At 46.6% G+C, this 25,331-nt stretch overlaps 1 protein-coding gene across 1 annotated transcript; it reads left to right on the forward strand.

Moving 5' to 3' along the window:
- The first annotated feature begins 9,585 nt into the window (after positions 1–9,585).
- On the forward strand, positions 9,586–20,973 carry Cfap161 (cilia and flagella associated protein 161). The gene is made up of 7 exons (XM_057756441.1): positions 9,586–9,684; positions 10,379–10,468; positions 10,976–11,211; positions 12,716–12,806; positions 17,465–17,623; positions 19,050–19,123; positions 20,148–20,973. The coding sequence occupies exons 1-7, from the start codon at positions 9,613–9,615 to the stop codon at positions 20,338–20,340; spliced, it is 915 nt and encodes a 304-aa protein (XP_057612424.1). The 5' UTR covers positions 9,586–9,612; the 3' UTR covers positions 20,341–20,973.
- Positions 20,974–25,331: the final 4,358 nt, after the last annotated feature.

The following is a 25,331-nucleotide window of genomic DNA, read 5'->3' on the forward strand; positions in this document are numbered from 1 at the left end:
CTCTATGTAGCTAGCCTCGGTTACGCTAGAATTCTCTCTGAACTAGGCTGATCTCCAACTCACAGAGATCCTCCTGCTTCTGCCTCCTGAGGGCTGGGGTTTAAAGGCATGTGGTACCACAGCTTGCTATTTCCATCATCTTTTGTGACAGAGTGTTGATGGGCTTTTCCTGGTGATGAGGAAGGCACACACTTCTGCGCAAGTTCTAAAAGTTCGGGAAATGGGAGGGTGCTATTCTATAGGCCTGGTAGGGCATCAGAGTCCAGATTCTTGTGGACATTTTGAACACCTCTTCATCCACAGGCCAGGGATTAGGCTTTAACTCTGCTCCCATCTGATGTACACACGTACGAGGCAGTTGGTGTGTGAGTCACATGGTGTGAATAACAATGGGGACAGGAGATGAGGTCAGATTGCCCTGACTTCAATAGTGGAGGATAAGTGAGCGGAAGCCAGGAGCTACGAGGAAGACATTCTTTCCTTCAAGTGGAACCTTGGCTTGTGCCAAGGATGCAAAATATCCAGGCAAAAAAAAAACAAAGCTCCCGTCTGGTTTTTGATGGAAGGTTCTAGAAGGATGGTCACTGGCACTCATGACCTGAGGAACAATAAAAGAACTGGTTCTAAACGTTTTGGCCTCAGCCTTATGTTTCCTACTCTTGAAGTCTGGTCACATTACATGGGGAAGAATCATGTCGCTACACCAGCTGATGAGGAGTTGGTGTCTTTGAGACAGGATCTTGGGGTCGAATCCCAAAGACTGGCCATGAAGAGCAGGCAGCTTAAGTGACTGAAAAGGGGGTTCATGGCCCCACCAGAGGAGCTGGGAGGACAATATTGAAAAGTAGAAGGATGGGGACAGGCGTCTTGGCCCCTGGCATGTCTCCAATCTCTGTCTCCATCTGCTCCTGACACTTTCTCCAGGAGTCTGGGCCCAAAATTCTCCCTTCTGATAAAGACACCAGTCACTGGGTAAGGGGCCTTTCTAGTGGGAACTTGCGTAAACTTACTGAGTCTGTAATAATGTGGTCACATTTGCTGTACCAGGGGGATGTGAATTTGAGCGTCCTTTAATTTGCACAGGTGGACTTCTCTTTATGTAAATGAACACGGGTTCCATTGCTATTCCTTTCTGTACTTCTCTACAGTCAAGGGTCTTACTATGTAGCTTAGGTTGGCCTCAAACTCACTGTCCTCCTGCCTCAGCCTCCAAAGTTCTTGCGTTACAGCAGTCTGACATTACATCAAGCTGCACTTAAATTTTTATCTATGTAATGATTTTTCCATTGAGAAGTGCCTCAAACACAGTTGGGAATCCAAAGTGGGTGTTTCTTACTTCACCTCTCTTCCTATGGCATTCTGCTGGGTACTGTGGTTGAGAGAGGGAACAGGCTGAAGGGGCCTTTTCTTCCATCCAGGGCTATAGTCTCCAAAGGATTTGTTGAGTCTTCCCATCAGTACTCCAAGACCTTAGAGATTTCCTCACACAGTCCATTGATGTCTATTCAGTGAACTTGGTATTTATACAAAGAGAACATCAAGAGAAAAGAAGCAAACAGGCTTGCCTTGGATACCACATCGATAGAAGACATTATCTATGGGCTGCAGAAGGGATGCGCTTGCCTGGGAACCAAATGTGTTAGGAGGGTGGGGGAACCGTGGCTCTGGAGCTATGTGTTCCAGCACTGTGGCCACAGAGAGCTCTAGGGCCATCATCAGTGGGAATGTTTGCAAAGGTGACAGCTCTGGCGATTGATGTGTCCTGACCCAGGCATGGAGGGTAGGTGTTTCATGGGTCACAGTGGTCTGACTCCTCTGGGGCTCAGCATCCTTTTTAGACAGGACTGATAACAAAATGTTAAATCTATCCATACTTCCCAAACACGCCCAGCCCACAGGAAGGGAAGGGATCAATTTGTCAAATAAACCGAGTCAACACTCCACCCTCAGTCAGCTGGACAGAGTGTGCCTGTCCGTGGGCCAGGGTGGAGAGCCGGCTCTGCAGCCTGGGACGTCGTCATAGGTGTTCAGAAGCCAAGAAGAGAACTGAGGACCCAATGGTCACTGAGTATTAACTAAGAAACAAAAGGGAGGAAGGACCGATTTGGCTTCATGGTCAGAAGGATTAGTCCATCAAGGAAGGCGTGATGGCAGGTGTGGCTCTCCACGGTGGTGCTATTAGCACTAGACTGCTCACCTTCAAGACAGATCAGGAAGTAGAGAGCTGGGAGTGGGGTGTTTACTTTTCCCTTTTATTCACCTCAGGACCCCCTAGTCCATGGGATGGCACTGCTCACACACTGGGCAGTTCATCCCTCATTCCGTCTCTTTCAAAGTATCCTTGGAGACCCACTCCCCAGCTCCCTACATGTTCCTAAATCCAATCAAGTTGACAGTAGTTAACCATCACACTGGAAATCCAAAGGACAATAATTCATCTGGGACCTGCCTGACCCCAAGGTTCATCCTGAGTCTTGGATTTTGGGGGGAGAAAGAATCCTGTCATTTAAGCCCCAGTACTGAGATGAAGATCCATCTACCACTACCACTCATGACCCAGGACAGGCATTTGAAGATTTACCTGAACTCGGGTAGACAGGGACTCAGAGGCCAGAACAGGCAAAAGATCAAGTCCATGCAGAAACCGGCCCCAGGGTTTGGCGAGTGGGCATCTGCACACGCTCAGTGAACAAAAGTTGTGACTGGACCTGTGGGAAGGGAGTATTGATTGTACTGCAGATGGACCTGCAAAGGAGGGGATGCTGAGTAATTTGGGGTGTAATATGCACTTTGAAACACCTGCTGTGGACCATGCCATGGCTCCACAAATAGTATCCATGGACCAACTGTGCAAAGGGGGCTCACACAAATCCCCTGCACGTTGCTAGGACAACATTGCCCAGGGCATGCATGGATTTGCAGAGAAAATACAAAATGCCAGGCAGTGAAGGCTGAATCCAGTCTAGAGATGGGGAGGGAGCTGGCCTTTCGAGATAGCTTTGATGGGTGAGAATAAGTTATAGGAAGCAGGGTGCTGAATGAGTAAAATCTCCCAGGAGAAACAGTCAGGCTGATGGCAGCCTTCGACACTTGGCTCTTAGCACATGGCATGAAACGGTATTTACAGGAAAGGAAGCTGAGGCAACCACAACTAAATAGTCACTTAGTAAATGTGGTTTTCGGTTTTGATTTTGGTTTGCTCTTTTGAGACTAGGTCTCTTGACCTCACTAAAGAACTGGCTGAAGAGCCAAGGGTGACCTTGGGCTTCTGCTTCCCTTGTCTCCACTTCCCCTCTACTGGGATTGCAGTGTGAGCCACCAGAGCCAGTTTTCTTTGGTGCTGGGGATCAGACAGGGCTCCACACACACGGGGCCAGCAATCTATCAACCACTCTACATTCCTAGCCCTTTAGATGTCTGTTATCCGGTTGACCTTTCATCCTAGTGGTCCTCACGGAAAGGTAAGATGCACCATTAATTTCAGGAGCCCCTTTGGAAATAGAGACTTGTAAACTCTAGTCTCCTTTAAAATTATTGTCACATATTAATTATGCATTAAACATTATAACAGGTTTCATGACATTTTCTAACATGCGTATACTGAAATCATATTCATCTTCCATTGTTTCCCTCTCCTATCTTGCTGATCCCTTTCTTCTTCCCAACTTTGTCCCTGATCAACTTTCATGTCCTTTCTGGGGATATGGTGACCCAGTGAGTTTCACTGGGGTTTCTAATAGGAACACACATGTGGGTTTATTTACAGGAGTGTGGGCACCTCAACAGTGGCTACATTACTGGATACATCTTTCCTGTCTCCCAGCAACCATTTATTGCTTTAGATCTTTAGGGAAGCTCAGGAGAGGCCTGAGTCCCACCTCCTTAGCAACGGCTAGCTGCTTATAGAGCCTCAGGGAGGGGAGTGGCCTTAGAACAGAGTTCTGAGGTTTTCCTTAGTCCTGACCGCACTAGTATTTTAGGGCTAGCACACTATGTCTAGGACTTGCCACAAGAGGGCACAATTGCCCAAGTATGAAATCAGTTTACTTTCAAAGAAGAATCAGAAAGGACCTGGTCTGGCTCAGCTGGCTTTTGGATGAGACCACACCAAGGAACCTCCAACGCGGACATTCAAGAGCTGCAAACATCTGCCGGGTGAGGTGCCTGGCCAGCTGTGAGAGCCTTGGCACCTGGGCTTGCTCTGTAGCAAGCAGAAACAGCTGCTAAGCCAACATGCTGCACACACCTCCTGACACAGATCGCAATAACCATAAGGGTTTTAGTGTATCTCATTCTACACATGAAGAAACTGAGTTACAGGGTGGAGTGTGACTTCACCCAAGGTCACAAAGCAGGTCAGTGGTAAGTTCTGCCCCTTGAGTCGAGGATGCCTGACTCGGAGTCTATGATTTAAGTCACAAAGCTGGCCCATATAATGTAAAAATGTTTCACATCTTTTGTCCTGGCAATACCAGACTGAAAACCTCATACAGATGTGCCCGGGGTCAGTGGCTGCTATTCAAATAGAAAGCCATATTTTCCTGTTCTCGCGTCTTTCTCTTTCACTCTTGAGAAGGGTTGCAGCTCTAGCTCCCATGCTGCCTTGGGTATTTCCCAGAACTTCTCTGTGCTCGTCTTTTTTTATCTGTGAAATAAAAGTAAGCCGCAGCTTTCTTATTAGACTTAGGGAAGAGGAAAAGCAGGCTGTTTGGGAAACTGATTCTGTGTTACACCCTTGTGAGCCCAGTACCATAGAGCTCACTGCTGTGAAAGCATACCAGTGGAGGCATGACATGCAGAACACTTAAACACTGTTCCTAAATAATAATGATGATGGGGATGGAGAGATGGCTCAGTGGTTAAGAGCACTGGCTGCTCTTCCAGAGGTCCTGAGTTCGATTCCCAGCAACCACATGGTGGCTCACGACCATCTATAATGAGATCTGGAGACCTCTTCTGGCGTGTGGGCTTACATAGAGGCAGAATACTGTACATATAATAAATAAATAAATCTGGAAAAAAATGATGATGACAATAGTATCAATAATAGACGGTGGGAAAGAAATGGAGTCAAGCATCTCTACTACATTCTGAATTTGACTATCCATGTATAAAATACTTATATTTTGGTGAAGCCATAAAGACTAGATTTCTTTTTTTTTCTTTTTGATCGGGGAGATAGGATGAATGGGTTGGTGGCAGTGTCTGTGAAGCTGGAGTTTGCTGAGAGAGAAAACTGTGTTGGATGCACATAGATGGAAGTTTCTGTACCACCTGATTTCACAGTCCGTTCAGTCCCAGCAAGAAACACAGAGCTTATATTAATTATAAACTGTTTGGCCTATGAGCTTAGGCTTATTAACTAGCTCTTACACTTAAATTAATCTGTAATTCTTGTCTATGTTTAGCCACATGGCTTGGTACTTTTACTCAGGAAGGCATTCTCATCTTACTTCCTCTGCATCTGGCTGGTGACTGCATCTCTGTCTTTCCTCTTCCCAGAATTCTTATTCTGGTCACCCCGCCTCTATTGCCTGCCTGGTCGGAGACCAGCTTCAGCAAAAATACCACTTACCAGGTATTGGTAATGGAGCATGGGGATCAGAAAAGTAGTAAAGAGGATGAAGACATGGGTGAAAATCATAAAACAGAAAACCCAGCACGATAGTGGGAGTTCCAGTGGATACCGAAACCCTCCCATGGTTAATTTTCCATACACTTTTATACCTCACTACCACAGGGGAAAGAAGACAAAAGACTGTTTTAACATGATACAAAGGCCAACTCAGTTACTTGCTTCAGTACTTTGAAACATCAAGTAATTAGCTTTCTGTTGTTTAGGCAGTGAACCCACCTTAGACCAAGTATCCTGAAGGCAGCCCCTCCCTAGGTCAAGCCTCCTATTTCAAAAGAAGGAGCAGAAGTAAGCTTGAATTTCCTGCCTATTGGTCAGGGTGGAGTGGATCTACAAGTAAGGGCCATCTTAATGTCCAAAACACCAAGTAACCACACCCTAGGTCAGGGTGTGTAGCCACGCTTGTTGTCAACAACTTTTGAACAAGTTAAAACTCTCTGACCTTCAGACAAGGTGGAAATAGGCTCACATTTTTGGGCCTCCACAACTGTCCAATTGGAGTGTTATTAAACCAAAATGAGTGACAAATTTCTACAGTGTACAAGAGCATTATCCCACAGCAGATGCAAGTCACCCTAGCCACATCACCCACTGGGAGAGGCGTGTGGCTTTCCACAGCTCAGTTCTACTCTGGGCTCCAGAGGTTCAGAGTGGCCCAAGTGGTGATACTGTGCTACAGGCCCTGATGACTCTTCCCTGTGAGGAGGGGGACGTTTCTGTCCCAGCTCATCATTTGAGTCAAACTATAACCCTGCTCCCTTTTTTTATCTGCTTGTCACATGCAATTTACGTTTGCCTTGCTTCTGCTTGCAAAGGAGTGGGAGGCATGAAGTCTGAAATAAACTTTCAGTGATTTAGAAGATACCTTCCCCCTGTAGCTACAGGGTCTCTCTGGTCTGGAATCCCAGAAGACAGGGCCTGAAGCTCCACTTTCATGCTGGCTATATGCCCGAGTCCTCCCAAGGCCATCTGGGAGTCTCCAGCAGGCTTCTGCCCTCTCGGTTCCCCTGCTCCCTGGGTCAACTACTTCTGCAGCGTCCTCCTCCTAAGTGGAAAATGTTTTTTGTTTCCTGCTCTCCTGGCAAGGACATTTGGCTTCTTCTAGTCCTTCTAGTCCTTGCTTCCAAACCCATCCCTGAAACTGCCCTTGGATTTCTAAAGCTGTCAGGGTTTGGAGAAGAATAAAAGGCTCCTTTTCCCAGGGCCCACTCTTCTCTGCCTGCAGTGGGGAAGGTGAGGGACTGGGAAGCAGGACATTTCTTCTGGGGTCAAGTCTTCAGGGTGTTCAGAGTGGGCCATCTGATGGTTGCACTGATGAAGGACCAAAGACTGAGTGCAAGACAGCCAAGTTCTGGTCGAAAGAGTCCAAGGGAACGTAGCTGTTACCTGGGATGAATGCTAGGCTCTGGTGGGAAAGGGGTCATGCCTGGCTCGGGAGAGATATATTCATGTGGGGTTCTTGCCTGTAGGAATCTAAGGAAAACAGAAGGGAAAACCAGATGGAGACATAAAAACCTGGAAGCCTCTTTTCTGCTGTGTCAGCATGACAAGTTCTTTGTTGAGGGTAGGAAGAGCTGCCCTGGTTGGAGGAGACATTAAGGGAAATAATGTCACTCCATTAGAGTAGGTCCATTTCTGGTGCCTCGCCTTCTGTATCAAAGGACTCTTCGGTGGGGGAGTCAACTTCCGTTTAGAGCTGCCTTCCCTGTACCCACCCCCATCCTCAGGCTGCCCTCACTGCGCAGAAGGGCTCCCTCCTCCTGACTCTCCACAAAGACAGGGGCCAAGAGTCTCTTATTTAGCTCTATTTCCCCAGGGCAAGGCACAGGACATTTAGTCCCCGCTAACTGCTCACTGGTATGGATCCCCCCATGACATAGCTGGGCTCCCACATCTGGTGATGGTAACTTGATTTTCTCATCCACTTGCACTTCTCCATCCCCACAGACACAGCTGCCCTTCTGGCTGTCCCCTAACAGACTTCCTGGTGTGCCTGCCTTAAATCTCTACAGTGGACTACTATACTGCCCTGTATCAGTTTCTTTTGAGAAATTTCACCCTGTGCATAGATAGAAGAGTATCCACAGGCCTTGCTTTTTTACCCTTTCCTCTCTGCTCCTTTATTATTTTATGTAATCTGCCCTGCATGAATTTCTGGTCTCTATTTCTTTGCCTGAAAGCATGTTTTGTTATTTCTGCTTCTGTGTGTTCAAATCTTATATCTTTTTATATTATCATGCACTTTGAGCCTCAAAAGTCACTTAAGTTGGAGTTATAATTTGAATATAAACTGTCTCCTATTGGGCTCATGTGTTGAAAGCGTGGTCTCCAGGTAGTAGTCATTGGTATTTTGAAACTTAGTTTTGTAGAAGTTAGGGGACCTAGTCAGAGGATGGGAGGTCACTAGCTATCCCCAGGGAAGGCATACCTTGTCTGAGGCCCCTTCCCATCTGTTTCCTGTCCATGAGATGAAGAACCTTGCCTCACTATGTCTTCCTCTTTTGCCACAATGCTCTGCCTCAACACAGGCCAACAGTCACGGGGCTAAGGCATAGGGCAACCCTCTGATAATGTGAACCGAAATAAAGCTTTTCCCCCTTCTTTCTCTCAGTACAATGCAAACTCTCTATTTATTGAACAGTTGTGGGTCATCCCATGGGCCCCGAGGATGGATACCTAGGACCCATCACCGAGATCAGCACAGCTTCCAAGCCTCTTCTGACTCCAGGAGGGCGAGCACATTATCTTTGTGGATTATCCTTGTGGACTGGACCTTTTTTACCTTGGATGTGATGGAGTAGCTGGTACTGTCATAAATCCCATGCACATGAGTGTGCACTGTCCCTGTGAGCTGGTCCTGCCCAGCATTTCAGTGATGCCAGTTAGCCCAATGGACTGCACTGGAGTAGTGCTCATGATGGCATCTGTTTCCCCTTTAATTTGTGTCATAGTAGCCGGGCGGTGGTGGCGCACGCCTTTAATCCCAGCACTCGGGAGGCAGAGGCAGGCGGATCTCTGTGAGTTCGAGACCAGCCTGGTCTACAGAGCTAGTTCCAGGACAGGCTCCAAAGCCACAGAGAAACCCTGCCTTGAAAAACCAAAAAAAAAAAAAAAAAAAAAAAAAGTGTCATAGTGCCGTGCTGGGTGTGGTGGGGGGGAAACACCTGCCATCCCAGGACTTAGGAAGTTCATGCAGGAGGATTCTAAGTTCCAGTTTGGGGCCCCATGAAGAGTTGAGAGTCTCCAAAGTGAAGTCTGGGGGCTGGGGATTTGGCTCAGTTGGTTGAATGCTTCCTAGCATCTATATTAGCCCTGCATCCAATTCCCAGCTCTGCACAAACACATGCGGTGGTGTGTGCCTGGAATCCCGGATTCCAGGTAAAGGCAGAAGGGATTGAAAGTTCAAGGTCATCCTTGTGAGGCCAGTCTGGGCTACTCCAGACTTTGTATCAAAAACTTTTTTTTTTTCAAGTAGTCAGTTCTTAAAAATATTGATTTGAGCCGGGCGGTGGTGGCACACGCCTTTAATCCCAGCACTCAGGAGGCAGAGGCAGGCGGATCTCTGTGAGTTCGAGACCAGCCTGGTCTACAAGAGCTAGTTCCAGGACAGGCTCCAAAACCACAGAGAAACCCTGTCTCGAAAAACCAAAAAAAAAAAAAAAAAAAAAAAAAAAAAAAAAATCCAACCCAAGAAAAAAGTTTCAAGACCTTTCTTCCCCCTACGGAGCATTTGAAACATTGTGCTGCGGGTGTTCCCAATCAACTTTGCGGTGTTCCTCACAGAAGACCGCGGCAGTGATGGGAGGGGCAGGGTGAGGTGGCCTAAGGCGGAACATGGAACCTGCGCACCTGGTGTGCTGTCACTTATTGGCTAGCCAAGAGGACCTTGACCAACCGGGAGCTGCCTGGTCGTCATGGCAACGAGACACGCTAACACTAGTGTCCTGGGAAGCTGGCTTTCTGACTGAGCAGGGACGATGGCGGTGCGGAACTTGTATGGTCGTGGAGTCCGGATGGGCAACTGGAACGAAGACGTCTTCCTGGAGGAGGTGCGCAGGGTGCCGCCGCGTTCCCAGGATCCTAGATCCTGTCCTGCACGCTCCCTCTGTGCTGCTCTGAGCACGTAGCCTCTTCTCACTCAGCCTCACCGTGTCCTCCACTCCCCTCTGAGTGTAGAGCATCTGCTCTCTGAGCACCAGCTTCGCGGTTCCTGAACCCACAGCAGGCACAGATTGCCTCCTTCCGGGTTCTCTGCCTTCGCCAGCTTTGTGGCACCCCTAGGTGTTGGGAAGGTTCTGGGGTTACGAGTGTATAGCGAAAACTAGGCTTTTTTTTTTTTTTTTCAAGACAGGGTTTCTCTGTGGTTTTGGAGCCTGTCCTGGACTAGCTCTTGTAGACCAGGCTGGCCTCAAACTCAGAGATCCACCTGCCTAGGCTTTCTACATGTTCACCACACAGTCAGGAGGACCCCAGTAGAGACTGCTGGTCTCCAAATATCCCGTCTGTGGACGGGATAAGCATAGCGACCCTCTTTTTTCTTCTCCATGCATTGTTCTTAGGGTTTTCTAAGCACTCCTCCGTGACATGCTGAGGACATTTCTGCCATGTTTGTCACGATCACATTTCCCTTTGTGTTGTCAAACTGTTTTTGAACTTGAGATGCTTCTGAAGGAAAAGCTACCAGGATCTGTGCTTTGCAAGCCCTGCCCTGGGCTTCCCTTTACCCTGTCTTTGCATCCCCAGGAGCGCATGAGAGACTTCCTAGAGAAGAGGGAGAAGGGACAACTTCTTATCCAGAGAAACAGAAGGCTGAAAAAGAACCTCTTGAGACCGGTAATCTCAAATTCCAACGCCAGTTTCAAATGGCTGTCAAATTAAGTGTGAGTTAAGCAAGGAAAACGTCTTAAACAACTAGCCATTTTGAAAACTTAAAAAAAGAAAATCTGAAAAGTACAGTTTTTGAAAAGTTCTCCAAGGTTTAGAAACATAACGGAAAGTCTCCCCTTAATTATGTTTACTTAATGTGTTTGCATCTAAGGGATGGATTAACACTTGCCCAAATAAAGTGCCTTCTAGTTGCAGCTCGAGAATGTTGGGTTAAGAGAATTTATAATGGAACCAACCTATGTGAATTCCAACAGCTTCGCTTGACCTTGTTTAGGGTCACCGGGAACTTGCTTGACCGTGTGGAAGGGAAGGACACTAAGAGAAAGAAGAAGGGGAGGGCCTTATTGAAATGGTGCCAGTCTGAGAAAAAAAGGAGGTACCCTCAGGAGGGACCTCGGTCTCAGCAGCTAAGGAATTGGTTGGCTTATTGGAAAATTCCTTTTAAAACTGTAGATGGAGCTTTCAATATCCCAAGATGGCTTTGTCCACTACGGCGATAAAGTGATCCTTGTGAACCCTGACCATGCCCGGGGGGAGGAGGCTGGCGTGTTTCTGGAAGGGGACATGTGCCTGTGTGTGAGCCCGGATGAAGTTAAAGCCCAGCTATGCGATGAGTTGGAAATGCCCTGTGGCGTGAGTGCTGTCCAGACCACCGTCCCGACGGGCAGGAACACCTTCACCATTTTGAGGTAGAGACTATCATTCAGGGCATGGCAGTATCCGCTTGGATTTGTAGCTTAATCTGAGAAGAGACATTAGTTTCCCTCATACGTGTGAGGACCTGAGCTGGATTCCTAGAAACCCCATTTAAAAAAGCCTAGTGGGGTGACACTTTTGTAATTCCCGCACTGGGCAGGAAGAGCCATGCAGATCTGAGCCTTACTGGTTAGCCAGCCTAGCTTACTTACTGAAATTCAGGTCAAATGAGACACTTTTTAAAAAGGTGAACAGCACCTGAGGAATACCACTGTGAACACACACAAATACACACAAATACACACTGGGATCAGGTAATAACGGCTGCAGGCAAAGGTTATGGAAACATTTTCTGACATCTCAACCTGCTTGCTTACTTGAGAAACATTGCTGAGGACCCTTTACATGCCCGTTGCTGAAGACAACAGGTTATTAGCTAATTGTGTTCAGTTCAAAATATTTGCTTCATGGTGGTCAGATCCAGAGACTTGAACTTACATTCTGCCTGGAAGTAAAGGATTTTTCTAAACAATGTTACAGGATGCTTTGTGCTCACAAGAGAGTTTCCATGGCTCTTGCTAGCTTCGCAACAAAAATGTCATTTAATAAAAGGTTTACACGAGAAGGGTTTTCCTCTCTTCAAATCAGTCTTCTACCAAAATTGACCTGCGGTTTTGGAAATGATCAATGAGACCCTTAGAGACATACAATCACAACTCAAACTACTGTTTTGACTTTAAGACTGTGGCAATCCTTCAGTGACAAGAACAGAGCCTTGCATCCTCCTGTACCCTTCATTTAATTTAAGTACAGGTGGTTTGCAGTAAAACAACTTAAAGTCGAGGATCATTTCTGTCCCTGGGAGATGATGAGGGAAGATTGTATTAAATGCCTGCAGAGGTATCACTTTGGTCCGTCTAAAAACGTAGCACACATGATATGAAGTTCTTGTCATGAACTTTGACATGACAAGTTTAGTCTACTCCAATCAAAGGCTACAGAGCGCGGGGAGGCTCTGGGTTCGATCTGTGGGGCTAGCTGGATGTTGAGGCTAAAATGGAAGACCTTTTATAGCTGGCTATGGTGGTTTACAGCTGTAACCCCAGCACTCCCAGGAGTCCGAGGCAGGAGGATTCCTCTAAGTTCCATGTCAGCCTGGGCTTCAGTGTCAGGCTGTCTCAAAACACCAAAAAACAAAATCGTGCATTTCTCAACTAAAGACATGAATAGAAAAATACAAGAAAAGGAAAAAATATCTTACAGTTGGTGCTTAAGAGTATTTTAAGTAATGTTGCAAAAATGGATATTGGGGTCCAGAATGGTGATTCTTGTCAGGGTCTCTTGACGTCATCTCTGAGGTCTTTGCCTGGCAAGCCAAACAGACCAGAGAGGAACTTTTGTTATTTGAGTATGACATTTGAATAGATGCCCTAAGAAACGTGAGGGAATGATGGGAAGGCACAGTCCTCACTCTCTCCCCTTGCTCTAACCCTCCAGTGACAGCTCAGACAGGAGCGCTGTGGGCCAAGTCCTTAGATATGGGCAGAGCTTCTGCCTCGGAATAGCTGCAGGCCTGGAATGCAAGACGGTGAGTCTTCCTGTGTGTGCCCCTGTCGTCTGTCCTTGTTTATCAAAATGGCCAAGAGCTACCTCCAGAGGGACTGTGCAGATGAGGGCCCCATTTCTGCTGTCACCATGGATTCAGTCTGTGGGGTCCAGTGGGCATTGTGTACCCGATTCTTTCCTCTTAGCTTTGTAAATAACAAAACAAGCAAACAGCATCCCTGTCCTTAAAAGCTAAGGAGTGAAGAGAAAAAAATCTTTTTTGGTAATGCAGCTATCAAAAAGCCAAAGTTTATGCCACGTTAAACAGTAAATGGAATGAACGGGTTAACTGACATTTGTCATATGCCACCAACGCCAGCAAGATATACGTTGCTTAGACTAATCTTGAACTTCTGGACTCAAAGTGAACCTCAAGTCTCAGTGTCCTGTCTAATATCTGGGAGTGTAGGCATGGACCCTTGTTTCTAGCTCTGGCATTTTAAGCTTTTGATTAGCAATTATTTTTTTTCTAAGAAGTAATAAGGACAAGACGAGTTTGCCGAAGTCAGGAAGCTTAAGTCTCTGATAATCTCCTTTACTTTGGAGATAATGAAGTACAATAGGCCAGGTGCCATGGCTCACACCTATAAACCCAGCCCTTGAGAGGTGGTGGCTGGAGGATTGCCGTGAGTCTGAGACTCTGGGCCATAGAGTGAGACCGATCTGGAAAGACCCAAACAGACAATAGAAAGAACCAGATAAACTCATCCTTGAGTTTCCCATGCAAGCTCTGTAATAGGGATTTGTGTAAAGTAACCATTTGAGTTGGTAATGTATAAAGTTTGGAGCACTGTGCCAGGCAATGCCGCAATTGCTTCACACACGGTGACTCCATTGTTTTCACCTGCGTCCCTGACGTAAGAACACTGGGAACTAGGCATTCAGCTTTAAATGGCAGAGCTAGGACCGTGGGCATTGTTATGGTTTGAGTGTGAAAAGCCCCCGCCCCCATAGGTTCCAGTGTTTGGACACTGAGTTCCCAATGGGCGGGGCTCTTTTGGGAGTTGGGGAACCAGCTGGAGGAAGTGATTGGCAGTGGGAAAAAGCCTTATAGCTCTTTCTCGTTCAGGCCCAATCTCTCTGCTCCTCGGTCTGTTGAGACGTAATCAGTGGCCCCATAGGCACAGCCATAGCTGTCCCTGCTGCCAAGCCTTCCCCACCACGAGAGACTAATTCCTGAAACTGTGAGCCCCAGTAAGCCCCCCCCCTGCAAACTGTGTCTTATCAGACAGCAAATGAGACAAAGGACACGAGCAGGAAATCCCAGTGTTCGACATGACATCAGTCCTTTTGGTAGCACTAAGCCAAACCAACGGTGCCAGTCAAACTATGCCATGCATAGGTGTCCATCTGCAGCCTGAGTTTAGATACAGAAATGAAGCATAGGTCATTGAGGAAGGGGCGTAGCACCCAGAGATGTGCACACCAGCATCTGTCTTCTTCGATTGGTGCTTTCCTATGTGTCTTCTTCAAAGCACACAACTCGGCTGTGACCATAATGAGCACGCAGCTTCTTTCTACTTCGCTGTTTTCAAAGCTCCCGTTAACCGTTACATTTAAGGAATATATATATTATTTATTATTATATTATTGTGCAGCCATGTCAGAGTGACCCAGTCCTTAGTCTATATCTTCGGGCAGTCTCCTTTGCTTTCTTCTTTTGGTGGTCTTACTATTCAGCCCAGGGCTGGCCTTGAACTAGCGATCTTCTTGCCTTAGCCTTCTGAGTTCTGTGATTACACGTGTGTGTGCCACCATGCCTGAGTTTGTTACTCTAGTTTCTATTACATATAGGGTTTCATGTGTGTAGATGAGTAAATGCTTAAAGCTCACACCCCTCAAACCCTGGTTAGTGAGTCTTTCTCCAGAAAAGATTTTTTTCTTTTGGCCTAGAATTACTGATATCAAGAATGCGAATACAAATAGAAGTATGAGAGCTGGATATAGTAACACACACCTATATTTTCAGCACTTGGAGAGCTGAAGCAGGGGGATTGCCACAAATTCCAGGTCAGCCTGTGTTTCAGAGTGAGATCCTGTTTTTTCTTTTTTTCGTTTCTTTTTAAAGGTAACATGAAACCAGTTCTTTAATTGATTGGGCCAATTGTACCCTCAGCAACAATAAATGCAAAAGGCATTAAGCGTGGCAAACAGCACAATTTAAATCTTTGCTAATCTTCTGGACAAACAGGAAAGGATATGTAAATATCGCAGTACCTGGTTCAGTCCCTGAACTTCTGCCCTTCCCTCTCGTACGTCCTCACTTTTTCTCCCTGTTTTTGCCATCCTTATTCTTTTCCCTGGCAACCATATGGTCTTTGTTTCTTTATCGATGTGGGCTTACCTCTCTGCCCTTTGGATGATTAAATTTTGAATATTTGTTACTGCTATTTCGTTCCTCATTTTAAATTGTAGTTGTTTTAATTGTATTTTTGAGATGCATCTATCAGTTTTCCTTTGAAACTTATTTGTGTGTGCGTGGGGGGCGTGTACTCGTGCGCGTATGTGACTGTGTGCCTAGGACACCATTTAGGAGTCAGTTTTCACTTTTTGCCTTGTTTGAGACAGGGTCTTATTCAGAGTCATCTCCTTAGCCCCTACATTGCTTTTAAGGTTTAGTCTGTTAGGGATCTGATAAGAAGGAAGAGAAGTATTACTTTCTAGATGTTTACAGTTTGACATTTGTTTACATTTATTTTTTAATACACTTGAGATTTATTTTGGTAAAAGGTTTTGCCCCCCAAGTTCCCCAAATGATCATCCATCTCACGTGTTAGTTCTCGAATAATTCTTCCTCCTGACACCCGGTGCTTCCTTAGGCACATATTAAATTATCCTCTGCACCACATGCTCTTCCTGAATGTTCTATTTTGATCCACTGAAGTCTATTTTTACTAGGGCTACAGTGTTATAATTATACAGCGCCGTAATGCACGTTGACAGATCTCTGTTCCCTTCCTTTCTCTCCCTTTGTCTGGGTTACAGTAGGAATTAATCTTTGAGCTAAATGCAATAATTATCTTTTCCAGTCCCTCAGCCTGTGCAGGGAAATGCCACTTTGTTTGGCTGGCACTGTAAAACTAAGTGCTTTCTTTATTCACAACTTTTGGAGGTTTGACTCTTGTAAGGTGTCTCTCCAATTCTCTCAGAAAGGCACGTCAGCTCTTGGTCAGGTTTTGTGACTCACCTCACACGGTCAGAGCACTGGTCTTGATAGTGTTGTTCCCTCCTGTCGGCTTTTCAGCAAAGCTCCTTTCTATCCAGGTCCAGTTCATTTTCTCTCTCCGTAGTACACATCAGCCATCTTTTTGTTCTCAATGCCAACTATGGTCCGGGCCTCATCGGTCTGATCTGTCTTCGGAGGAACCCTCTAAGCATAGGAGATCCTCTCACGAGGCCCCGTATTCCACTGATGCCACCTTGGGAATCAGCAGTCATATGGGGGACAGTCAACACCCAGAGGGTAGCAGGATACTGCTCTTATCCACAGCCCGTCGCCCCTCTCGCTGGGTAGAAAATGTACAGAGGATTCTAACTTACTCATGCCTTCCTCATTGAACCTCAAACACAGCTTAGTAGATAATAAAGCACACACAAAGGGCCCAGGAAATGCTCAATGGCTAAGAGCACTTGTTGCTTTCGTAGAAAACCCAGCTTCATTTCTCAGCATGCACACGGTGGTTCACAACCAGTCCCAGAGGACCTGAAGCCTTCTTCATATACGTATATACACACAGCATATATGTTGACAAAACACTCGTATATAAAATCTAATTTTTTGAACACACTAAAACCTTGTTTAAAAGACAAACCACCTTCATGTTCAAGGTGAAGGCGAACAAGCAAAGAGCTAACAAAGAGAACATTTTGAACTTCCGGCTGGATGGGATGGCTCTTGACAAGGGTAGCCATGCATCTAAGCTCTATTCCCAATGGGAACAAGGACTCCAGATGGTCAGGGTCACTAGAAAGTCAGGAGCCAGTGCAGGCTGTGATGAGCCCAGGCTGAAGAGTGCTTCATCTCAGGTGCCTGGTTTCGGTAATGTTATTTATAGCGTGGAGGATACAGACCCAGGTCCCACGTTTTGAAAGAGTTAGGGGAGCAGGAAATGGAGTATGGAAAACGTTTTCTGTTGCTGAGACAAAACACCACAACCGAGGCGACAGAAAAAAAAAAGCATTTAATTTGGAGGTTCATGGTTCCAGAGTGTTAAGAGTCCATGACCATGCTGGCAGGTGGAACGGCATCAGTTAGGCAGAGATGGCGCTGGAAGAGGAGTTGAGGGCTCATATCTGCTCTTTAAGTAGGAAGCAGGAAGAGAGAGAGCTAACTGGGAATGGCATGGACTTCCGAAACCTTGAAGCCCACCCCTGGTGAGGCACCTCTTCCAATAAGGTCACACACACCTCCTAACCCTTCCCAAACAGTCCACCAACTGGGGACCCAAGTCTTCAAGCATAAGAGCATGGGGACCATTTTCATTCAAACCATCACAGGAAAGAGAAGGGGGGAGGGATACAGGAAGGGGGAGGGACAGGGTTCTAGAAGCTGCTTTCATGCCTGCTTGCTGCACAGTCTCTCTGGTGGCCCATTCCCCGGCTTTCCCCATAGTGGTGACTCTGCTCATGTGCCGTTTCCAGCTCTATTTATCGAGTGACCACAGGACCCTTCTGAAGTCCTCTAAGAAGTCCTGGCTCCAGGAGGTGACTCTGACAGATGAGAACTCTCACCTGAACTGCTGGCAGGCTACCTTCCTCGACCCCCAGCTGCGCCTGGAATATGAAGGCTTCCCAGTCAGGGTGAGCTTGGCACGCGGGACACGGGCCCGGGGTCTGTGAGAGGAAAGGGCTGGGGCTCACACCTGGCCCTCAGGCAGAGGCTCACTGCCACTCCAACCGCAGGAAGATTTCTTCTTTTTCTTTCGTTTGTAATGTATATGTGGACAGCGCTGGGTTCTGAGGCAGTGCTTTGAATTCCTGTCTCTGAACCCTGGCGGTTGCAGATTAGAATCGCTGCACAAAGAGTACAAAAGACCCAGGGTCCCTGGGCACTCCCAATACAGGCCACCAGCTCTGTATGAGATCCCTGCCTGCAATGCGCTTGGCAATCTAATCTATACATATCTTCCTCCCTCCTCCTCTCCCTCCCTCCCTCCATTAATCCCCTTCCCCCCTTTTTTTCTCTTTCTCCTCCCCTCCCTTTTCTCCTTTCTCTCCCTCTCTTCCTTTCCCTCTCTCCTTTCTTCCTCTATCCCTGCCCTCTCTTTCCTCCTGTCGTCCTCCACTCTCTTCTCTTCTGCTCTCCTTTATTTCCTTCTTTCCCCCTCCCTCCCTTTCTCTCCTCCCCTCCTCTCTTCTCCTTCCCCACTCCTTTCTTTCCTCACTCTGTAGCCCAGGCTGGCCCAAGACTTTCTTTTCAAGTATCCAAACAGCACCACTTTGCCTGGCTTAAGTTCTCATCTCGAAAGATGCTGGGAAGCCGAGGGAAGGGAGGAGGCAGCAAGCGGCTACCGAGGCAGGCACAGTCCCTGATCACCCTTGATTTGAACTCTGGACCAAGTGTGACGGAGCATGAGACATGATCCTTTGGGGAGGTTGCTATGGGCACAGAGCAAGCTTGCTGCCTCTGCCTCCCCAACCCAAGGCTTTGCTCCATATCGAAGGGGGCGTCTGTCATAGGAGAGGGAGGGATTTTAGGATTCACTGCATGCATCGGGCATCAGCAGTTTTATAGGATTGCCCATAGGGGAGGGGCTACAGTCCCAGGTTCCTCTGAATCTGCCCCACACCGTGGATCCATTTCTTCAAAGTTCTGGCAGGGGATCCCAGTTTCTGGAGGCTCCCTCCGAGTTGTACAGGGTGGAGGATGGTCACCTTATCCACAGCGAAGGAAGCTTGGCAGAATTTTCTAGGTAGCCATCCTCTCCTTGCTTGGCTTCCTAGGATGGCATTAGGAACTGCTGAATATATACGTGTGTGCGTGTATGTGTGTGTACTTAATAGCATCAGCCATGTTTCACGTTGTCAAAAATCTTCTTACATATGACTTTGAATATTATTCTTCCCTGTAGATATCTACCATGGTGCATCTCACGAAGCCCATCATGGTTCCCCAGCCTTGTAGGTTATATATGCACTACATTGAAATGAATGGTAATATTTTCTAGATTCTTGCTTCCAGGAAATTGTACAGAATGCTAATGGTACTCTTTTCCTATCCTGTAAGGCAAATGAAAAACTTGTCATCTATCATCGCCACACAAACCGAGCCTTGGCCGCCCATCGGCATCTCCCCCTAAGGTACCATACTGCTGGGTGTAAGAATGTCATAGTGGGCTCAGGTCGTGCACGTAAAAGCAGAGACGTTTGACTAGACGTCTGTGTCTAGTCATGCGAAGTGAAGGTTTTTAGGTGCTGAATTAAGAACAATGACATTGTTCATGAAAATTATTTAAAAGTTAAGGCCAATTTTTGTTTTCGATTAGTGTTAAGCATACTAGACAAGTCAAATATGTGAAAATCCTTGTTCTTGCTCAACGTTATTTGAATTTTTCTGCTCTGTGAAACAAAGATAAGCACTCAGTTGGCACGTCAAATACTTTATCTTGTCAAGTGACACATTTTATTTTATAATTCAAGAAAGGGGTTACTAAATTTATGAAGACAATCAAAAGTTTAGTTTAAATTCAGGGTGGTCCATATGTTTATCACCTGAAGTTTTGATTGTCCTGAATTTAAAATCCAAAAGACTTGATTTTGCAAATACCTTTTACTTATTTATTTAGTTAGTTGAGACAGGGTTTCTCTGTAGTTTTGGATCCTGTCCTGGAACTTGCTCTGTAGACCAGGCTGGCCTCGAACTCAGAGATTCATCTGCCTCTGTCTCCTGAGTGCTGGAATTACAGGCGTGCATCATCATCGCCTGGCACAAATACTTATTTTTAACACTAAAGAAACTTAATGTATTATATTTGAGAAATGTATTATATTTGAGAAAAACTTTGTCAGAGATACCTTCATGGCCCACACATCATCTATTGCCTGGAATTGTAACTGATACTTTTAAATGTCATAATTATGAATTATGCTTTGTGTAGAACTTTGATGCTGCTATTCAGTAAAGTCTTCCCTGATGGGAGGATGTTCACTATAAAGGGACCCCATGTGCCTAAACCTCCTAGAACAGGGGGGAAATATTCCTGCAAAGGTATATTTTAGGGGCTCTACTGGGCCTTGCAGAGTGGTCTGGTCCAAGAGGGATTTCCTAGGAGGGATGAGCGCTGTCATTCAGTTTCTAACTGGAATCCATCCTTTTGTGCTCCAGGACCTATTTTGGGAAGGAAGTTGAGGTTGCAGCTCACACACATCTGGATTCACACAGAGCTGAAAAACCCAAGAACCACTGGATGCTGGTTACTGGGAATCCCAGGAACAAGGCGACCACCATGCTGGAACTCCCCAAACCTCCCACAGACGACACCCGTGCTGTGGAGCAGGCCATGGGCATCAGCACATAGTGACACACCAGGCACACATGTGACCTCTCGGGCCCTGCCCTCAGCAACTGTAGGTCTTAAAAAGAAATGAACAATCTTGGTTGTGTCCCAAGCAGTTTTTCCAATAGGCTGCAGAACTCCAGGAACACGGTATTAAAAGAAATATCATATTAAACGTATTGAAGGTAGTGATGGGGGCCTAGCTGTAGGGAGTAAATGGTGTCTGAAAACAATAGTATTTGAAGTTAGATCAGCTTTTGTTGATATCCTAATTGTGGCGAGCTCAGTACCCCGACTCGGAGCCCCTTGCTTAGCAGGCCCTGCAAAGCCTATGCTCCTTTCCAAAGCTGTGTTTATGTAATAAAGGATGTCAGAAGTTTATGGATGTTTTGGCATTGCTGTTTCTCTCCCAGTTTTCTTTCATGTGGAACAAGGTGTAGTTCTGAGCTGTAGCTTTGCCTTGAGATTAAATCCCCTACCTCTGCACCCCGACTTCTGGGATTACAGCCATTGCATCACTGTGTTATGAAAAAACACCCTACTTTTGTCTCAGCCTCCAACCTGGGATGTCAGGTCCTCTGCTCAACGGGGGATCTATGATCTTATAATCACACTGCAGAATCCCTTTACCACTAGTGAATTTTTGAAACTGACTCAATTATGATGTCAGCCATGGGGTAACGAAGGTCCCAGCAAGGCTGGAGAGATGGCTGAGTGGTTAAATGTGAATTCTGCTCTTCGAGAGGACCCAAGTTCGGTCCTCAGAGTCCATGTCAGGTGGCTGACAACTTCCCGCTCCAGGAGGACCGGTGCCCTCTTCTGGCCTGCTCAGGCATTGCCCTCACAGTACCCCCCCCCCCCCCCCCAACATACTAATACACAAATAAAAAAAAATTCTGGACAGAATGTGTATGCTTGTTTATTCAGCTACTCATTCTGCCTTTGATGTAGGATATTATAATAGGATAAATAGCTCTGCCCAAATACACATTGAGTTGTAGAAAGTAGGTTACAGTAGGTTTTATGTAGGTGAACCTGGGCTTGAGCACACTTCAAGAAGCAGGCATTGGTACCAAAGGATGACTGGCCTGTCTCTGTGCTGAAGCCACCTTGGGGAACAATTATAGCCACTAATGTCAGAACTCTAAATAGATATCTTGACTCAACCTGGGTTCAACCTGGACAATGAGTTTCATCAGGGACTTTCAGACAGTCCATGGGCTTCGAGAGAAGCCCCATAGACAAGGACCTAGACAAGAAAGTAATAGTGTCTTGAGGTGGCCAGAAAAGGCCTTTGTCAGCAGGTGTCAACCTGGCTATGTACTCGAGCACCTGAAGACCTCAGGCAAGAGCTGTGTCCAGGCTGTACTTCCTTCTACCAAACCACAGTTTCTGGGGTGGGGCTTTAAAGTGTGCAAGCTTGGGCACATCTTAGGAGAGCCTCATTTGGTTTACTTTGGGTAGAGTTCCAATTTCCATATTAAAGTGTTAAACTTTAAAGGTTTTTGAAATATTTTTATTTTATGTGTATGGGTGTTTATAGGTATGTCTGTACATCACATGCATGCATTACCCATGAAGGACAGAAGAGGGCATCAGATCCCCTGGTATGGGAGTTAAAAATCGTTGGCAACCAGGTGTGTACTGGGAATGGAACCTCTTGAAGAGCAGAAAGTGCTCTTTAATTCTGAGTCATCTCTGCAGCCTACAGAAACAGTATTTTAAAAAAGCTTGCTAGTTTATTTTAAGATAGAGTCACTGTCTTCGGAGAGGAGGGTAACATATGCTTATAGGTCTCCAAGGGCAAAAGTCAGACAGGTAGAGTTGCTCCACCTCCTATCTGGGGAAGACATTCTGTAATAGCCAAAACCATCTGCAAACATAGTAGTCAATTCTGGCCCATTTTCATTCCCATCACAAGGGCATCTTAATCCCCACCACCATCCATCCGTGTGTGTGTGTGTGTGTGTGTGTGTGTGTGTGTGTGTGTGTGTGTAAGAGAAAATCCTGGGCTTGGAGAATAATAGAGTACTTGACTAGCATACAGAGATCCTTAGGTCTGAACGCCCAAAACTGGAGAATGGTGGATACAAATGAATCCTGTGCCTCTCATGCCTGTCACTAAAAGAAGAGGTGAACTTCAGAACTGAGCTTGTTACCTGGGTCACCCATTCCTCAGATCGCCTGTTGAACATCTTACATTATAAAGGACCTTTATTGTTAAATGTAGTGAGGAGCAGCGGGCTGCGTCCTGCCACCCCAGCTCCGGGCCACCCGGCTAGCTTTACACCCGAAATAATTACACGGAAACTATTCTTTTGAACACTGCCTGGCCCATTAGTTCCAGCCTCTTATTGTCTAGCTCTTACATATTGATCTAACCCATTTCTGATATTCTGTGTAGCCCCACGAGGTGGCTTACCAGGGAGGATCTTAACCTGCGTCTGTCTGGAGTGGGAGAATCATGGCGACTCATTGACTCGGCTTCTTTCTCCCAGCATTCTGTTCTGTCTACTCTGCCTACCTAATTTTCTGTCCTATTAAAGGGCTAAGGCAGTTTCTTTATTTAACCAATGAAATTAACTCCTCCATCAGTTAAACACCAAAATGGTCCTGTACTATGATCTATATGGTATTACGCCTGCAGCTCCCCAGGGTACTACAGATTCGGTTGCAAGCGGGGAACTAAGCTTAAGACTTAAACATACAAAGGCACACAAACAGACAGGGACAGGGGTCACTCTTGATACAAGAGTGGCAACTTTAGGGCTGGAGAGATGGCTCAGAGGTTAAGAGCATTGTCTGCTCTTCTAAAGGTCCTGAGTTCAATTCCCAGCAACCACATGGTGGCTCACAACCATCTGTAATGGGGTCTGGTGCCCTCTTCTGGCCTGCAGGCATACACACAGACAGAATATTGTATACATAATAAATAAATATTTAGAAAAAAAAAAGAGTGGCAACTTTATTGTGCTCAGGGGAAGCTTATGTAGAGCTCTGGCCATGCCCCAGCTCTCGAGATCTTTCAGCTGCAGACCCACCAGCCTGCCATCAAGGTCTCATGCTCAGAGCAGCTGCAAGCATAGAAAAAACAAGCCGCTCACAGGGAATTCAGGGTCTGGGGCTCTATAGCCCTCAACAGCTCCCAACACTTTGTCATTTTTATGCCATTTTTATGCCATTCATTTGCCACCCTTCTCTGGTGTTACATGTGTGGCATTATTCTTGGCAAGCCCACACAGCTCCAAGCAGCAGGGCTGGGGCTTTCCTTCCAGACTCTGCTTCTAGACCAAGGGCTCTTCCTATAGCGACCTTGATTGTTTGGGTTTGGGTAGTTCTTTGTCACAGGGCTGTCCTGGGCCTTATTTGTCACCGTTTCTGGACTTCACACCCTACACGAAAGTGGCAGTCTTTCAAAGACACCACAAATACCGTGAGGAGACCAGAACAGGCCTGCTCGAGGCTACCCTACGCCACTGTGTGTTGTATGCAACAGCAGCCTACAGGATGAGTACCGTCCTAAGCTTCATGTACCAAGCAGTGGAGCTTGAATTTTATCTTGAAGGTGATGCCAGTTGTGAAAGAGGTCGCAGAGGTTAAGTGTATGATGTCACTTTAGAAAGACTGCTGTGGAGGGATTGGGGAGAAGGAGACAGGGGGCTTTTGAATTCAGGCAGTGTTAGGAAGTATGGAGAGATGGCATGAGCTGGCCGGAGAGGCCTCAGAGAAAGACAGGGCTTCACAATTTGGTGGATAAAGGAGGAGGCAGAAGAGAAGGAGGGAGAGGTGGTAGAGAAGGACCCCGTTGCTAAGAACCAAGCACAGATGGTCAAGTGTTCAGGGAAGCTGAGGTGGTTGCCTGGAGGGAGTAGGCCCAAGGAAGAGGCTGCTTCCCTCCAGACGGGGTGTCTGTCATCTGCTAGGCTGGTAATCCTCCCATCCTTCCTTGGTCACTGGTAGCAAATCCAAGTTCAGGACTGAGTGGAACCCTAGCTTCCAGCAGTAGGAACATAAGATAATCCCACAGATGAGGTTTGGTCACTTTCTAGCTCCAAGTCCTCCCTCCCCACTCCAGGGCTGCAGGAAGAAATGATGCGGGTAAACACTTCTCTGTAAGTTCATCTGTTTCTACCCACAAATGGAGGGGAAGAGGAGGGAGAGCAAGGGAGGGGGAGGGAAGAGGGGAGGGCCTTAAGGTCCTTTGGAGGAGGAGGTCATCTGTGACTCTGGGATCACAAGTGTGAGAAAGTTGCCCAAGGCCTGAAGTGCGGATTGCAGATCTGATTGGTGGGTTTCTGGGGAGTGGTTTTTTTTTTTTTTTTTTTACTTTTATTCCTTCACCAAAGGGAAAATTAGAAACACCTTTTTCACTATTAAATTCATCATCTAGAGTTTTTTTCGAAGAAATAACCATGTAGTTCTACTTATTTGATAACCATGCAGTATAAATTCAGTTATTGTGCCCCCATGAGAGCCTGGCTGAGTTAGTAGGCCCGAATGCTGTGCACAGCAAACAGTTGGTCGCTAAACTCTTAACAAATCAAAAGGAAACAACACATCCTGCTTGAAGACTACAGTGGAAGGTTTGAACTGGATTATAAAAAACAAAAATCCAAACCAAACAAACACTCAAGGATCAAAGAAGCTTTTCTAAACCGCATTCTAAGGAAAACAGCATGAGCAGCATCCCCCGCCTGGCAGAGCCGCGCGGGGGCGTCAGAGCCTGCAGGGGCCAATGGCCTCACCTGGCAACGTGGAAGGGGAAAGCGCCTCAGCCGGGAAAGGGATTCACAACGCTTCGGGGAAGCCAGAGGCGGGTCCTTCGAGATGCAGTTGCTTGGAGGTAGGGCCTGATCAGCTTGTAACTGCTAAGTAGTTTGAAGAACAGAACAGTCGGGTCAGGAGTGGCTTGCAGTGTGGCCGACAGGCATCGCGTCCGATTTTGCATGCAGTTGCCTACGGTGGCCACAAGAGGTCAATATTAATAACGTTAACAAGACAATTCCAAGAAA

This window comes from Chionomys nivalis, chromosome 23 (assembly GCF_950005125.1).
Source record: "Chionomys nivalis chromosome 23, mChiNiv1.1, whole genome shotgun sequence".
Lineage (NCBI taxonomy): Eukaryota > Metazoa > Chordata > Mammalia > Rodentia > Cricetidae > Chionomys > Chionomys nivalis.